General features: G+C 35.7%; 2 protein-coding genes across 3 annotated transcripts in view; one reads left to right on the forward strand and one right to left on the reverse strand.

Moving 5' to 3' along the window:
* Ano3 (anoctamin 3) overlaps window positions 1-17528 on the forward strand; it is a 177778-nt gene that overhangs the window by 100079 nt on the left and 60171 nt on the right. Inside the window, exons 10-11 of the mRNA XM_055599197.1 lie at window positions 287-383; window positions 8537-8597. Coding sequence (XP_055455172.1) covers window positions 287-383; window positions 8537-8597 — 158 coding nt within the window. The remainder of the gene's footprint in view (window positions 1-286; window positions 384-8536; window positions 8598-17528) is intronic.
* The window catches only part of Muc15 (mucin 15, cell surface associated), a 35483-nt gene continuing 27695 nt past the window's right edge, over window positions 9741-17528 (reverse strand). For both annotated transcript variants that reach the window (XM_055599187.1, XM_055599179.1), the window contains exons 3-5: window positions 14992-15713; window positions 12918-13067; window positions 9741-10059 (exon numbers count right to left, since the gene is read on the reverse strand). In XM_055599187.1, coding sequence (XP_055455162.1) covers window positions 9899-10059; window positions 12918-13067; window positions 14992-15676 — 996 coding nt within the window. In that variant the 5' untranslated portion in view covers window positions 15677-15713 and the 3' untranslated portion in view covers window positions 9741-9898. The remainder of the gene's footprint in view (window positions 10060-12917; window positions 13068-14991; window positions 15714-17528) is intronic.

Here is a 17528-nt window from a genome sequence, read left to right on the forward strand (position 1 = left end):
TTATTATTATTATTATTATTATTATTATTATTATTATTATTATTATTATTATTATATTTTGGCCTATTATTAGTAACTACTTTGACAGAGTTTTCTAAAATTAAACAAACAAAAACCTTTCTATCACAAATATCTTAAAACATTTATGTGGAAGCCATCATCTAACTCTGTCCTGATTGTGTCCTATTTCTTACTTAATCCTCTCTGCATCATGGCTCCCAGGAGTGTGTTCAGTGGGGGCTAAACAGGGGTTCACACACTTTTTTTTTCCCTTTGATTTCTCAAGCCAAGAAATTTGTAAAGCCACTGAAGTCTTCATGTGCCCTCTATGTGACAAGAATTGCTCACTGCAGAGACTCAACGACAGCTGCATCTATGCCAAGGTGAGTGTGGGCCAACATATCCTCTGTGCTCAGCTCATTTTTCTAGGAATTAGACAGTAAAAACCTCCTCAGTAAACAGTTTTTTTCTGTCAAAATTGTCTTCCAAAATTTCAACAATCACTAATGTCATTGACAACCGACAAAAAAAAATCAGTCCGTTGCAATTCAAAACAGAATATATTTTATTTTAATATCTTTTCTTCCTGTTTTATTATGACTGACAACTGACACCTTAGATGCACACTTCCAGTTGATATTATATCTGATTCCTTTTTTGAGAATAATTAATTCCATGGCTGATATTGTTCAGTTTATAGCTTTCGTGAATCTATTAAGTTTAAATACTTCTAGTTTCACAGAGGAACTGCAATGTCATTTCCTAAAGTCTCCTATTGCTGTCTGTCAGGATTACCTGAAGGACTTTTAAACTTTTGAAGAGCAAACTATATCCCAGACCAATTAAAAAGGAACCTTTATGTAAGAATCTAAATCTAGGTGTCATCACATTCTACAAGTTCACAAAGTTCTTAGGTGAACACAACTTTACAAAATAAACAAACAACAACAAAAAGAAAAGAAAAGAAAAAAACACATTTCTTACAGTTTTTATTTTCAGAAGAATTTTATTGAAGAATAATTAACATGTAGTAAACTAAACAAGACACATGTAAAAAAATAAAAAATTGTGCATTCTGCTAATGCATATGTATCGGTAAAACACATCAACACAATGAAGATAACGAACATTCTTGTCACATCCAAAGCCTGCTTTACACCCTCATGTCCTCCCCCTCCCTCAAGCCTCCCACAGAAACCTCCCGACAACGTCTCTGTTTAGGTAACCAATTGCAATGTGTCATCACTGAGAAGCACGTGTGTTTCTTGACTCATGTATATGACATTAAATGGTATGAATTTTTTTCTGACTTCTTTTGTACACTGTAACAGTTCTGAAATTCATCTTACAATGTGGCTTTTATCAACAGAACATTCTTCATTATTAATGAACCCTACTTCATTTTCTCAATATCAAAGTTTGCTATTTATTTACCTTTTAATGCATTTCCAATTTTAAGCAAAGCATCTAAAAAACACTCATTTCCAAATATTCTTACTGATATCATTAATTCTCTTTGATCAATATCTAGATGTGGAAGAGTCATAGTATATGATAGCTTTACTGTTAGCTTTTGTATTAGTCCAGTTTATTTTATTGTGATGATTTCCCTGAGGCTAGTCACCTCTTTAAGAAAAAAGGGTTTATTTTATGGAGATTAGATATTCCAGGGACCCATCTGGTCAAAGTGTTCTTGCTGATAGAGTCCTAATGTAATGCAGAACAGAGGCACACAGTTAGACAGGCAGGGTGAGACTGTGGTTAGTCATGCACTCATTTTTATAAAAGCTAAAGTTCTAGCATAAGGACTGGACTCCTCTGATGACTTGTACAATCCTAATCACTGATCGAAAGTCCAACTCTAAATATATAAAGGTCAGATGGCATTTCTATCTATTACCTTAAAATTAGGTAGTCAAGCTCTATCCATAATAACTCTTTGCAAAAGAGCTGAAGAAGCCTTCTCCGAATTGGTTAAACTGCATGATACATATCATGCATTTTGGTGCCATTTCCTAATTTTGATCCCCACACTGTCACCAAACCTCAGTCAATTTTTGCAAATTGTAATGGCTCTGGTAGATAGGTAGCTAGAAGTATTTCATTATGGTTTAGTCATTTGATGGCTGGTAGGGACCTTCTTGCTCTCAAAATATCCAACTTGGATCACTGTGGTGCTATGTCTAGATCTAATTGTTCTCTACAACAAAATTAAGATCTTCCTGTGTACTCTACTAAGTACCAGGGATGAGGAGGAAATCTAGACTGGCTGATGGAAGTAGGTGCTTGAGGAACTCTTGTCCATTCTTGGGTCTGTCCTTGAACTCAGGTAGTTTCTTTATCTACATGCACACTTGATTCACAAATAGCGCTAAAACACTTACTCAAAATGCTTTAATTCATATAGTTCTTTGTATATCTGGAATTGTTTTAAGACAGTAATCTCATGTAATGATAAAACCTTATTTCTTTCCAACCTATCTTGTTTTTGTACCTACTTTGTATAATTTTGGTTGTTTTGAACATAGGGGGTAATTTATCCTTATTGGTCTATCTTGTCTAGAATTAGAGTTCCCTATACAATTAGTTTTGACAGGTTGAGTATAATATCAACAGAGAAGCACTTTATCGCTAGTCAAATTTTAATAAAGTTAGCTTCTGAATCCATTATCTTGAATAATTAGTGTGAAAAACTACTGTATGGTTACTTAATAAACATGTTTATTTTTGTGTTCTTTGAGAAGGTTCAACAAAGACGATACAGACGTAGATTCGAATATAATGTTTTGCAGCTGTATTTTCATAGCACTTTTTGAACAATTCCAGTATAGTACATATAGTTGATACAGATTAGATATTTTAAAAAAGGCAGATAGGTGGACAGATATCTGGACAGACACATACAAGTCAGTCTGTTATGAAGTTACAAAATGCCAGGAAGTTACAAAATTTGATAGCCTTGGGGATATCAAAGCTCTAGATATACATAACTTCCATTATTTCTAAATTTTCTTTGGAAAAATTCCAAAAATGGCAATTAACACTAAAAACAAAACAGCAACAACAACAAAACATTAACACTAAAAACATGTGGTTGTGGCAAAGTTAAAAAGTGGAGAATCTTCCCAAGAGAGTTTAAATCTAGAGATCTTTTGTAAATATTAAATATGATTATGGAAGATACAAGACAGACACAGTACAGAATTCATTTGAACTTTTACAAAAAAATGTACAAGAGACAACTTGCAAAATCAAATACTGTCTCATGCAACAATGCAAGAAATAAGCCCCACCTATATGAAATATTTAAGGCCCTGAATTTTTCTAGCTAAGATTAAGTGCAGCTACTTGCTTTACACTGATATGTACCATGATTATTCTATAGTTGATGGAGAAAAATGTAAGCATATCTTATGTGTTAAGTAGTCTAGACTTATATCACTAGATACAGACATTTTAAGATGTCACCTCAGTATATACTCACTTAGAAGTGGATGCTAGCCATATAATGTAGGATAAACACATTAAAATCTACAGACATGAAGGCGCTAAACAACAAGGAGGATCCTCGGGAAAATGCTTAATTTTAATTCTGAAAGGAAAAACAGGATAGACACAGAAAAGGTAGAAGAGAGGGAACAGGACTGGAACCCCCCACAGATGTCCTCTAAAACACTCCACCCAGCAGGGGATCAAAGCAGATGCAGAGACCCAGAGCTAAACTTTGGACAGAGCACAGGGAGTCTTATGAAAGAGGGCCGGTATATAGAAGGACAAAGGGGACAAGAGCCCCACAAGGAGACCAACAAAACCAAAGAAGCGGGGCCCAGGGAGCACTGTCGAGAGTGATGCATCAACCAACGACCATGCATAGAGAAGACTTAGATCCCCTGTTCAGATGTAGCCCATAGTCAGCTCGGTCTCCATATGGTTGTTCTCCTGTAAGGGGAGAAGAGACAGTCTCTGACAAGAACTCAGTTGCCTGCTCCTTGATCTCTTCTCCCTGGTTGGGCAACCTAGCGAGCCCACAGAGGAAAAGGATCCAGGCAGTCATGATGAGAACCGATACACTAGGGTCAGACAGTCGGGGAGGACTTCCCCTATCAGTGGACTACCGGAGACGGATAAGGGAGCAAGAGGAGAGAGGGTGGGACTGGGAGGTGAAAGGAGGGTTCTACAACCAGGATACAAAGTGAAAAAATTGTAATAATAATAAAAATAATAAGATGTCACCTCAGTTCCTCATTGAATCCATCAATTCCTGAGACTATGGAGAAGAAATTAAATTCTATATTTTATTTTAAAAATGCACATGTACTTGCATCTAAAAATTGATTTCATCATTTTACAAAAGATATATATATATATATATATTCAATTGACCACTTTTGGTCTTAATAATAAAACTATAGAATTAAAATATTTAACTGAGTACTTTAGTGATATTTGTACATTTATTTAAAAATACAACACTACACTTTCATTGAGCTAGAGGTACTCAATGCTTCATGGAGTTGTAAAACAACTTAATCCTTTAAGCTAACCCATTCATAAATTTCCTTAGGATTATTAAACTTTTACTTGTTTAGAAAACATATATCCAGTATTTACATGTGACTCAAACCGTATACTGACTGTAAAAGTACACCAAAAATAGGAGAGATAATTCGCTTTTCATTAAGAAATTTCAAGAAATAGTCTGTGATCAGACCATCCATCAAAGTTACAGAGGACATTTATTGAAAAAAAAAGACCCCCAAGCCAAATATTTGATAACTTAGAGTCAGTTAATCAAGAATAATACCTAGAAATCCACCTGTTGAGCCCATCTGTGTAGCTGATTCTGAGGAACACATTCTAAGATGGTTGTAGAAGTGAATACTAAACCAAGTTTCTGTTTGGTGTACATCCAGGTATATTGAATATAGACAATTATGCATTATCCCTGGTGCTAAGAGTGAAATATTAAGAAAAGAGAAAAAATTGCATCCGGGCAAAAATCCCAATTCCCTTACGTGCATGCCATCAGTGACACTCTGGCCTGCACTACTGGATTACCTCAGAAGACTCCTCTCACTTACTGTAGCGAGATTTTGTATGTGTGTCAGTACCAAGGCATTATGCTGTTCCAAATCTACCAAGCAGTCTTAGAGGAGATCCAATCACTATAGAAGAGGAGACACCGACTCAAGTTTCCAGTCTCATAGAAAGTGGATATTCTTAAACAATACCTGCATTCATCAATGGCTAACCATGATCAGCTTTCAAAGCTAAACCAGACAGCAAGCACCATGGAGAATCTGTGCTGGGAACTCAGTCCAGCCTTCCCTTCTTACATGACCCTCTACACACAAGAAACATCAAATAGAATGGTTATTCATACACCTCTTTAGTCATAAACGCAAGTTATTTTCCATATTGCAAATGTATATTCTTAAGAAGAGCAAGCCTCCATTGGTTTTAGAAAAGTTATGTGCCTCAAATTATTTTTTTAATTTACTCTGATGTTTCCTTTGATGTAGTTAATGTTCTTTGCTTTTAGACAGGTAAATGCTCATATTTTTCCTGCCACTTACCTCAGACCTAATGTGGAACTCTCTGTAATTACCCTCTCTCAGTATTCCCCATTTTAACAGAGCCGCTTTTTTTGCCAGTATCATAGAGTAACTAGTAATAAGCTTATTATCACAAGCTAATTGCTTATCTCTGCCATCTCTAATATTTTGACACCTCTCATATCAAAATAGGTTGTAAATCTAACAAAATTATTTTGAGATTGTTACAGTCCTGCTTTGAAGTATTCTCTGCTCTTGGTTTTAGTTCTGTCTCCTGTTGCATGTAAATGATACACGATTTAATTACACATTACATGACTAAAATATATATCCACTATAATTAAATCATTTGTTTCTAAAGCATTAATGTACAATTTTGAGCTTCAGCATACCTAAAAGTTTTATGGGCACACTTTGTAAAAGATAACAGAAATCACTTTAAAAGAAAACAGTGCAGAAACTATGACCAGTCTCATCCACTAAGCATGTTTTTTTGTTAACTATTATCTTTTACTTCTAGTTTTCTAAAAGTGCGTGCTGTTTCTGAAGCAAGGGGTAACCTTTATTTTTCAGCGACCTTTCAGTCCTCCTATGTAAAGTCTCTGTAGCACTCTGAGAGGCTGTTCCTGACTAAGTGTGTTTAAAAGGGAAAACTGACAGCCACTCAGCTGCTTGAGGACAGCTCAGGTCTCCCTGCAGGATAACCCTAGAAACAAAGGAACTGCATTCCCCTGCTGGGTCTAATTTTAAAGCTCTGTGAGGATTTTTGTTTTTTTTTTATGATCCTTGTCTCTGCTTTCCAAAATGATGATTCAGTAAAGCAACATATAATATTTTTAGAAATCTCCAACCTCAACTATAATAAAATTTCAGAACCATGAAGGATATTTTGTACTTTCACATCTCTGTTCATCTCTGTTCTTTCTTTTTTGTGCTCTGCTGGGGGTCAGCGCCAGGGATTGATTGTGCCTTCTAGACAAGCTCTCTTCCACTGAGCTAAGCACAATTCATAATGTTTTTTAAAGGCTAAAGCAGAAATATATATTAGTATCATCACAATGTTCCCATTAAGAACCCGCTTTACAAGTGGGAAACAGTAAGATCTGGAGAGGACAAGAACTCCACAAGGAGAGCAACAGAACCAAAAAATCTGAACACAGGAGTCTTTCCTGAGACTGATACTCCAACCAAGGACTATGCATGGAGATAACCTAAGACCCCTGCACAGATGTAGCCCATGGCAGTTCAGTATCCAAGTGGGTTTCATCGTAATAGGAACAGGGACTGTCTCTGACATGAACTGATTGGCCTGCTCTTTAATTACCTCCCCTTGAGGAGGGAGCAGCATTACCAGGCCACAGAAGAAGACAATGCAGCCACTCCTGATGGGATCTAATTGACTAGGATCAGAAGGAAGGAAATGAAGACCTCCCCTATCAGTGGACTTGGGAAGGGGCATGCATGCAGAGGGTGGAGGAAGGGAGGGATTAGGAGGGGAGGAGGGAGGGAACCACGAGGGGGGATACAAAGTGAATAAAGTGTAATTAATAAAGAATAAACACACTAAATAAATAAATAAATAAATAAATAAATAAATAAATAAAATAACTGGCTTTACCATAGGCTAAGCAAAGGGAATGCCGTTTTACCCCAACTCCCCTAATAAAAAAGTCTTTTGGCCCATAATTTGCCTTATCCTCTTTGGGAAATAACACTGCCAGATTCTCTATACTATAGCCTTCTTTACTGGCAGCTTCATTTTCTGTGATTTTTATTTACCTCCAGCAAACTGAACCTTGAAAATATTAAATGAAAAATACACAGTAATAAATTATTCATAGGTTTTAGATTCTGTTCCATTGTATACTGCCAGGCATGTGAATCATCTTTTTTGCATATCTATACAGAAGCCTTCAGGCAACAGCTCTATATTCCCAGTTTCGTAGTACTTATGGCCTAGTGACTCTTGCCTGTTAGCTTTTTCAATTTCACAATGCCTTCTTAGTTACCTCCCTTCATCTGAACATGTAGAAACACCTTCTCACATCCTCTCCACAAGTGGGTGAGTGAGGAAGTCCACATTCACATTTGATTTGCCATTTGTTTTATTTCTTCCATCCTGTCTTTGGCTACTGTTTTCAGTCTCTTATATAAATCAGGGCTTACATAGCACAGTCTGCTGTTCTAGGTGGTCCTTGCAACCTATCTCCCATGGATATTCAGAGGACAGCTATTATTTCTATAGTATTTATGGTCTTGCCAGATGTTGAATTTCACTCATTTGTGGTCAAAGTGTTGTGCAAATAGAAAGAAGCAACAGTAAATGAAATTTCATTAAATCTGAATTTTATTAAAGTCGATCAATTCTTGCAGTTCTGAAAATTACATTATATAACATGGAATAACTCTCCATCCTTTACCGAGCTTTATATCAAGCAACAGCTGTTTAAAAATGTGCTTAATGATTTATGGAACTTCTCAAAACAACTTAACATGAAATTCATTACACGAAGTAAATCATTACTGGACCCATGGCACATTTTGAAAGACATGAGAGATCAGGAATAGTACTATGACAGCCTTCAACTGAAGAACCTTGCTCACTACCAGAGCTCTGTGTTTTATAACTTCCCTGTTCTGGTAACTTTTGATAAGAGGAAACAAGCTTGTTATGCTTTAACTTCTGCACTAACTTCTTACATTTCACAGTACTAGTGAGTTTGACTAAAGTGTAAAATGGCTTTCTTGGGTATCTAGAAACACTTAAAATCCAAAATGAAGTTGGAGTACAAAGAAATCAGAGAGAAGAGAGAAAAAATACAGACTATTGGAATACAGCTGAAGATCTGAGGTTAATAGATCAGGAGACTATACAGTATTGTGACAGAGTCTGGAGAGAAATCACAGTACCTAATGCCAACAATAACTTCCATTTTAGCACTATCATTAGTATGATTAATCTTTCTATTTTTTCTATTAAGGTAACATATTTGTTTGATAATGGAGGGACAGTCTTCTTTGCTATTTTCATGGCAATATGGGGTAAGTATTTTTTTCGTTATTCATTTTCCAACTCTGACTTTCTAACAATATGTCTGTGTCACATGCGTGTGCACCCACACACACCCACACACACACACACCCACCCATACACATGCAAGTGCCACTTTATACCATGTTTGATTCAATAATAAAATCTCTAAAATGGCACTGGCTTTGTTTACCCTCTTCATTCGCTCATTCCCTGGGCATTTGACTCTTATTTAATCCTCTAATCTCTGAGACATAGACTGCCAAAGACAGGTATTGATCAAAAACAAACTAAAATATACTAAAACCAAAAATTAAGTCTCTTGTGTTATTACTTGCACACGTGGTGAGGAGTTTGCTTCATGATACTGCTTGTGGTTTTGCCCTGTGCTTTATGCCTTTAGAAGGCTGGACTGTTTCATATATGACTGAACAAAAATGTATAATGTATTGTAAATTTTTTTTTCTAGCCAGCAAGTTAAAATCATACTAAGTATGCACAAATCTATTCTTTAGCCCTTTCCTCATGTTTTTCATTGAGAATACAAGATGCCTAATTAACTGAAACCTGATGTGTACTCATGCAAGCTGGAATTGCTTAAAACTTTAAGGACTTTCAGGGAAGCTATCACTTTCCTGGCTAGAGTCGGTTTTCTCCTGCGGCCCTGCTGAATGCACTCATTGTCAACTTGCCAGCCGAAGGGACTGACCATGCGTGCTGTTGTAGAAAAGTGAAATGTGTTAGGAAAGAAGACTTACATTCTTATTGCCTTAATTTCTTAGGACCAGGAACTCTACCCTATCATATTTCTGACTTTGAAACAAATGAAAAAATTACCATCCGAATTACGTCCACCAAAAATGCTTGGTTTGTTTTGTGGTCCTAAATTAATTATAGAGAAGAGGAATGAAGAGTTAACTCTGGCTTCTCGTTTAAAAACGAAATATTTAAAGAAAATGAAGTTTTAATTCCCAATTTTCATGTTAAGAACAATTATTGTTAAGTTATCAGTCAGTGTTGCCATGGTGATGTGTATTAATTTTACCTCATTCCCCAAAGGTTTCCTTAAAAAAATAAACCAAAATACAAATTATGGTTCTGTAACACATGCCTCAGCCCAGCTGAGGATTGTAAGAAAAGAAAGCTTGTAGGTGATGGGTCCACTCTGTCTCTGCTGCATGCCTCCAGCTTTTGCAGCTCTCCCAGTGCAAACAGCACAACAATGGTCTTACAAGTCTCTTGAAATATGAACTTCTCGAAAGGCCGAAATGGAGACGAACCCTTGCCCTCTGCAGCCGTTATTTTCCTAGTTTTACATGGGAGTGCGAAGCGGAGGTATATCGTCCATGGGAATGCCGTCATGCACATCTTCTCCACCTTCTGTCATGGAGGGGTCACTCACAGCGGAGTTGTAGTAACTAGAATTTCCAAAATGGACATCATAAGGTTCTGGCGCATTGTCTAGCCGCAGAACTGAAAGAAGAAAATAGCAAAATCAACAGAATTGGTTTTTTGACGATAGTCTAAGCGATGAGCACTCAGCCACCCGATTACATTATCAGACTTTGGGGATTTTTTCCAGCTGATGAGCAGGTACTTATTCTGTGTGGGATTTCGGACACTGCTTTTGAAATTTTAGATGGGCAGATTTTTAAATATGGCATTTATTTCTGTAAATAAGAGAACAGAGGTATTTCTAACATTCTAAATTGGACATAAAATTAAGAAATTAAGAGAGGCATCTGGCAGCTCAGTCACCAAGTGTGTACCCTACTAAGGGGAACAGGTGCTGTCTCTGACATGAACTCAGTGGCTGACTCTTTGATCACTTCCCCCTGAGTGGGGGTGGGGACAGCCTTACCAGGCCACAGAGGAAAACAATGCAGGCAGTCCTGATGAGACCTGATAGTCCAGGCTCAGATGGAAGGGGAGGAGGATCTCCCCTGTCTGTAGACTGGGGGAGGAGCATGGGTGGAGAAGAGGGAGGGAGGGTGGGAATGAGAGGGAAAGAGGGAGGGAGCTACAGCTGGGATACAAAGTGAATAAACTATAATTAATAAAAATAAAATATATCTTAAAAGTAAAACAAATAAGTAAATAAATAAATAGAAAAAATAAAGCAAGGCATCTGCACAAAAATACAAGCATAACTAATTGGTTTTAGATTTTTTTTGTTTTCTATCTTCTGGTACAAAAATTACTTTTTAAGTGAAGACAGTTAGCAAAACATTATTTATCTTAATACCTTGATAGTCAACCCTGTTAAAAATATAAAAGGAAGTAAGAAATTATAAAATTATGCCGCCTTCTGATAGATCCAAGTAATCACTCAATATACTTTGATAGATGATTCAGGAGATTTTGTTTCCTTTTTAACAAAAGGAAATCAGTTTGAGTATATTTTTTTCAGAGAAAACCTAGGTATATATTAGTCATCTTAAGTTGCTTCAAAAAGGGACTAATTACTAATTAGATTAGTGGCTTAATTACTTCTGTAAATATCATGTTGCCTGCTTATTCGTTAAGCCATCTGCTTACAAACTAGCTTCTCCGGAACACTTTGAAGAAGCATCTCAAAGCTCTATTGAAGAGATCAAAAAGGTCTCATGATTGCTCCTCTAAGAATGAATCACAACTACTTTATTGTAAAATAAAAAACTGAAAGGAGAAATGTTTATATTATGTACATAAAACAAGCTTATTTAAAAAATCATATTTTTCAAAGTGATGTCTCTTTCACTTTGAAAACCATCACTTTTTAATATAGATTAGTAGAAACCTATAAACAGGATTTTCCTGAATTTAGAGTTCATGGATTTGATTTTGAATATGTATAATACATCAATGATGAGTTGAACTCAGAATACAGTAGGACTTTACCAGTGGACTCATTAGAGCCAGGTAACTATTTGTAATGAGGGAAGAAATCCTTGTGCATCCAAGAAAACAGGTCTTCTCCTCCTAGAGCATAAAAGAGAGGAGTCAAGCATCGGAAGTGATTTCATTTATCTTGTGTTTGAATAATAGATATCAAACTACCTACTTTATTTAGCACATATATTCTATATTCTATTACTTGAAGATATTATTGTTGCCCTCTTAATCATATATATATATATACGTGTGTGTGTGTACTGTGCTTATATGTATTCGCGTGTGTACATGTGTACATGTGTAGACTGGGAAGCTGAAGTCAGAAATCTTCCTCAAAGGCTCTTCACCTTATACATTGAGACATGATCTCTCAGTTAAACTCAGATCCCACCAAGGTCACTAGTCACCTTGTTAAGGGGACCCCCATCTTTCCCTGACAAGTGCTGACATTACAGGCTAAATTACCAGATGTCTACATGGGTTCTAGGGGCTGAACTCTGGTCATGCTTAGGTAACAAGTGTGTTTGTTGACCTGCCTCTAGAGCCATGATTACCTTGAAATATATGAGTAGGAAAGTTCTGAAATAATCGTGTCTTTTATCTGTGCACAAATGAAGGTTTCAGATATGGTGTTTTGGAGCGACATTCCTGGTTTTGTATTAGAACTATTAATTTGAATTTTTAGGGACAATAATAAAAATATAAAAAGATAAAACAAAAGCTAACACATTTGAGTTAGACAAAACAAAGAGAAGAAAAAGAACCCAAGATTAAGCACAACAATTAGAGACACACCTGTTTGCATGCTCAAGAATGCCATAAAAACACTAAACTAGAAGCCATAAAATATATACAAGGGACTTGGTGCAGACCCATGCAGGCCCTGTGAATTCATATGACCTCTGACCACAGAGACTTGTTTTCTTGGTGTCCCCTATCCTCTCTGGCTTAAAATTTTCATCCTGTTTCATGAGGTTCCCTGAGCTCTGAGGGAAGAATTTGATAACAACACCCCACTGAGGGCTGAGTGTTCCAAAGTCTCTCACTCTCTGCAAAATGTCTCACTGGGAGTTTCTATTTGTTCCCATCTACTGCAAGAAGATGTTTCTATGATGATGGCTGAGCAAGGCACTGATTATATTTGTTTTCCTGGGTCTAGGAGACCTCACTCAGGCTGATTTTTTTTCTTATTTCTCTTACCTGCAAATTTCAGAACCACATTTTTTAGAATTTCATATCACTACCTCTAAATGTTTTTCATATATTTAGATTCTTGAAACACTATTTAAAACCAATTTTGATACAAAGAGCAAAAATTTCAAGTGGTTTTTAAATGTCACACATAGGTAATGATTTTTTTTTCTTCTAGTGAAGACTCCCCAACTTTCTCCTAGCTAGTGCTTTGCCACTTAACTAAAACAACTGTGTGCCAGTAGTGGTCTGCAAGCAGATTTTACCTGGTTCATTTCTGTCGTCATAAAGTCTCCGATGGGAAAATGAGTCTGTTTTCCGTTGTCCACACAACAAGTAGCCAACAAGGCTAAGCAGTGAAGCACCCAAAATAGCTCCTAAAATGGCTCCAAACACTATTCTTGTATTATTATTCTCTAGAAAAAACAGAAACAAAAGTTACAGTTGAGGAATAGAAAAATGATTATTCTTAAAACAGAATTACAGATGCAGAAAAAAGACAAAATACAAAAGTTTAATTTTTTTTTAAATTAGATACTGGTGACAGTTTGTCTCCATGTGTATGCTATAGTATAGCCAGTACATGTGATCCAGTGGTAAAAATAATTCATTGTAGCATTGTAGGTCTACGTTTTACTTTCTTTGGTTTTCTTCCAAGTCTGATTTATAATTGTCTTATTACTTATTATCACCAAAAGTGCTGAAACACTGTATTTTATAGATGATCCAGTTTCAGTGATTAATACTGTATTTATTAAGCTTTTTATAAACCCTGAATCTATGAAGAAATTTAAAGTTGAAATGAACTTTAATTTTGTGTAATATTTATAGATATATCAATGTATATGTATATATGTACATACAACATACACACACACACACACACAACAAACAGTAAACAAATAAGTGAGTAATAGATAATATATCCACAATCTGCCAAGAAGACACTGGAAGGGAAAGCAATCTAACTTGGTATCATATACTTACAAACCTAGCAAATGAAACAAACAAACAAAAGTAAGATATTCACAATGTGCACCTCAGCTCAATATTGAAAAACTGCAAAATGGTACTGTATTATGACCTTTAGTGGACTACTTTACTGAAAATCAAATAACTGTTAAAGTGTTACTGCCATTGAACATAAAGTACTAGATACCAATGCATGTTTGAATATCTTGAGAAGCTCACTGCTTAGGTAGACAAAGCGTTTCTTGGGCTTTCTATCGCTATAGACCCAATTCTACGCCTAATAAAATTAACTCATTTAGAATACAAAAGTTATTATTATAAAAAGAAGCAAAGTTAGCAATTTTGATAAAAGAGGTATGGTATGGGTCAGTGCTAAGTATTCAAGACATTTTTTTTTAGTTTAGAGAGAAAAAGAATATGTTTTAAATATTCTTTCTAATGGAATACAAAAGTATACATGAATGATGGAATATGTGAAAATTATAACAAAACTGAAATAGATGTGCACACATATCGCTATCAGGTTGATTTTTAAAGTTTACATTTTAGAGCTTAAAACATTTCCCATATGTTGACAACAGGTTATAAAGGCCAATTTACATGTGTTTATATATTATAATTAATATATAAAGAGGCTAATTAATTTAGCCTCTAAGAAAGTACATCAGAAGGCATTGATTCTTAAAATATTAGGTTTTTGTTAAAAATAACAAAACAATTCAGGCATACAAACATATAGTTACCTGAACGAAATGAAGTTTAATGAGTGCATTATATAGCCTTTGATATCTTTCCTAATTTTATGTTCGACCTAATCCTTAAAGGAATTACATAAATGTTTACATAATAACGTGATCAGAAAATTTATAATTATATTATTCTCATAAGATTAAAGTAAAAGTTAAGGATCTGTTGCTTCTGGTAAGCTCGTCTAGGTGATTTTTGGAATGTCACTGTTCTGTCATTGTCCAGTCATTGTAAGGAGTCAGATAATCTCTAAAAGCACTCATTTTGTTCAGTGTTTCAAAGCTCACATGCATATATTTTAAAGCTCATTTGTATAACATTCCTGTAAGCACCTGAAAGTTCAGATTGTCCTTAAAGTATCAATGGGAATTGTTATCTGGTGCCTCAGGCAGCATTTTCACTTACAGGCATCATCTTTTATTCCACTGTCTTCTCATACTCCACCCTCCTAATACCTAGTATGTGTTCAATTAAGTCCTAAAACCAAGCACTTCAATACTCTTCACAGTAAGGCTGACCCGTACCACTGCACTCCTCTAGAACAGCATTCTTTACAATTAATGTATATCACTTCTCTACATTGCATTATGTAATCAGAAACTTAAGTTCATTTATATATACCTTTTGAGGGGTCTGATGTATTGGGGGAAAGTTTTGAATTGTTTGTGAATTTTAAGGTAGGCTGTAAAGTTGTTTGTTCTTCATATGGGGTGAAACCAGCAAAGTTGTCATTGTCTGTGGCAAGCCATCCAGTAGGTTCTACTGTCAAAGGGGTCACAGTTGTGGTCATCAGAGGTGGAGGAAGGATGCTGACTGTACTGGAAATATTGTCGGGAGTGCTCATGGTATCATTGTCCAAAGACCAAGTGAAGTTTTTTGATAATGTTGAATGTATAGAGTTGGATTGTGCTGAGTCCTGTAAAGGATTTACATCTGCTGTTGATGAGTTCAAAGGCAACTTGGAAACAAAACCATGAACCAAGGGAGGGATAGGATATGTGGAGGTGGATCTTGGACCCTCAGTAGAGCTAGATGTTGACCAGATACTGGTGGAATTTATTGTTTCATAGGCTGTGGATAGCTCCATAAGAGAAGTGTCTGTCATCAAGGGATTGGAAGTATTACTTTCATTCTCTGAAGTTATATTTGTGCTTGTTTCAGAATGGATGGATTTGTTTCCCATTGTTTTTAAATCTTCTATAGTATGCTGTGTCATATTTCTTCTTGGAGTTTGTTTCTCGGTCTTCCCAAATGGTAATGAAATGAACAGACTTGAAAGCAAGGCAATTTTGGCAAAGGTCAGCATGGTAGGCTTCTTTGGTATTGGTTTTAATATGGAGAATCTGAAAGAAAGTAGGAGTTATTTGAATTATTAGTAGCATTCTGAGTTTTTTCTATGGATCTTCATCATTAAAGAGAAAAACTAGAAACATAGTGTTGATATTTCTTATTTTTAAAAGTTGCTTTTGTTGGATTGTGGATTTAAACCAGTGTCACTAAGTTCTATTTTCTATATAATCATAGGAAAATGCCAAGGAACAACCTTGTCAAGTTAGATACTGCTATTTCATAGATCACTGAGCTTGGAACAACTTGAAAATATATATATATATATATTTATGCATATACATAGGCTCCTAAATAATTTTTTAAATGTAAATATAGGGCATGCAGAGCTGTGTGGTGTCTTCAAACTATGAAATGCACACTCTTTACTGGGATGTTATTTTGAATGCTGGTTGTGAAAATAACTACAATGATCAGATACTTAATGTGCTATTGTCAGATCTTTCCAAAGGTCCCTTGAATGTACTTTATTCATATTTACTTTTAATTCATTGAAGTTGAAATAGCAGCTATGTTATAATAAATGAAGAATGAAGTTGAAGGTATATATCAAAATTTTACCTACGTAGATTAGGGCACACTTAGGTAATAGAACCGTGGCAGTACCCTCACTATTCCAAATATACCATTCTACTTGAGTGGTCCCTAACTCTTAAGTAGGGGATAGGGAAAAATGAGAGCAGGTATATATTAAAATTCTGGTTTCTGTCACAAATACCCTATAGAATCATCATCGTTATAAATTGTGAATACATTATTATCAAGGTAACCAAACTGTTTTACAATATTGTTTTAAAACTAAATCAAATAATATATGAAGAAACTTTCAGAACAGTAACTGGCATAAAATAAGCACTTAATCCACAACAACCACCATTTGGTGTCAATTAACTATCACAATATCTCTGCAGTGCAGTATTTCTCAACCTTAGACATAATCCCTCTTGAGAGTCAAATGACTCCATCATAGGGGTTTCCTAAAACCATTGGAAAACACAGATATTTTCATTATGAGTCATAACAGTAGCAAAACCACAGTTATGAAGTAGCAATAAAAACAATTTTATGGTTGGGGTCACTACAGCATGAGGAACTGTATTAAAGGGTCACAGCATTAGGAATGCTGAGAACCTCTGCCACAGTGTCTTAGGGATTACAAAGTTTGCAATGTCCTTGCATTTGATGCAGAGATATCTTGAGACAAGAGGAGTTTGTGTAATGTTGTTTATGTAGGTGAAGAAACTGAGGTTCAGAGTGGCTAGTAATCTAAATTAATAAGCAGGGAATCCAAACAAGATGCTAAACAACACATTTAACTGAGTTTTCATATTTAAAAAAAAAAAATGTTAGCCTGGAGCTGAAACTATTGCTTAATTGCTAGAATGCTTGCTTAGCCTGCAATAAACCCGTATTCCATCCCAACATTGCAGAGAGCAGGCAAGCTGATGCATGCCTGTGTTCCCAGCATGAGGGAGGAGTATGATGGAGTAGCACCATCAGAAGTTCAAAGTAATTCTCAGCTACATAGTTTGAGGTACATAAGACCCAATGTACAAGCAATATCTTCAACAATAGAGTCTGAGAACTGATTTGATTCTACTCAAATTGGGTCTTACTTTTCACTAAAAGATTCCAACTTGACTCAGGAAACAGCAAATTGAACTTTTTAAGGTTCTATGTTGCCTAAAATTTTTTAGATTTATTTTTTTAATTTTTAATTTATTATTAAGACAGTTTATTGACTTTGTATCCCGGCTGTGGCCTCCTCCCTCCTTTTCTCCCAAACCCTCCCACCCTCCCTTCCTCCCTCC

Source organism: Psammomys obesus, unplaced genomic scaffold (assembly GCF_907164565.1).
Source record: "Psammomys obesus unplaced genomic scaffold, mPsaObe1.curated_primary_1811, whole genome shotgun sequence".
NCBI classification, from domain to species: Eukaryota; Metazoa; Chordata; class Mammalia; order Rodentia; family Muridae; genus Psammomys; species Psammomys obesus.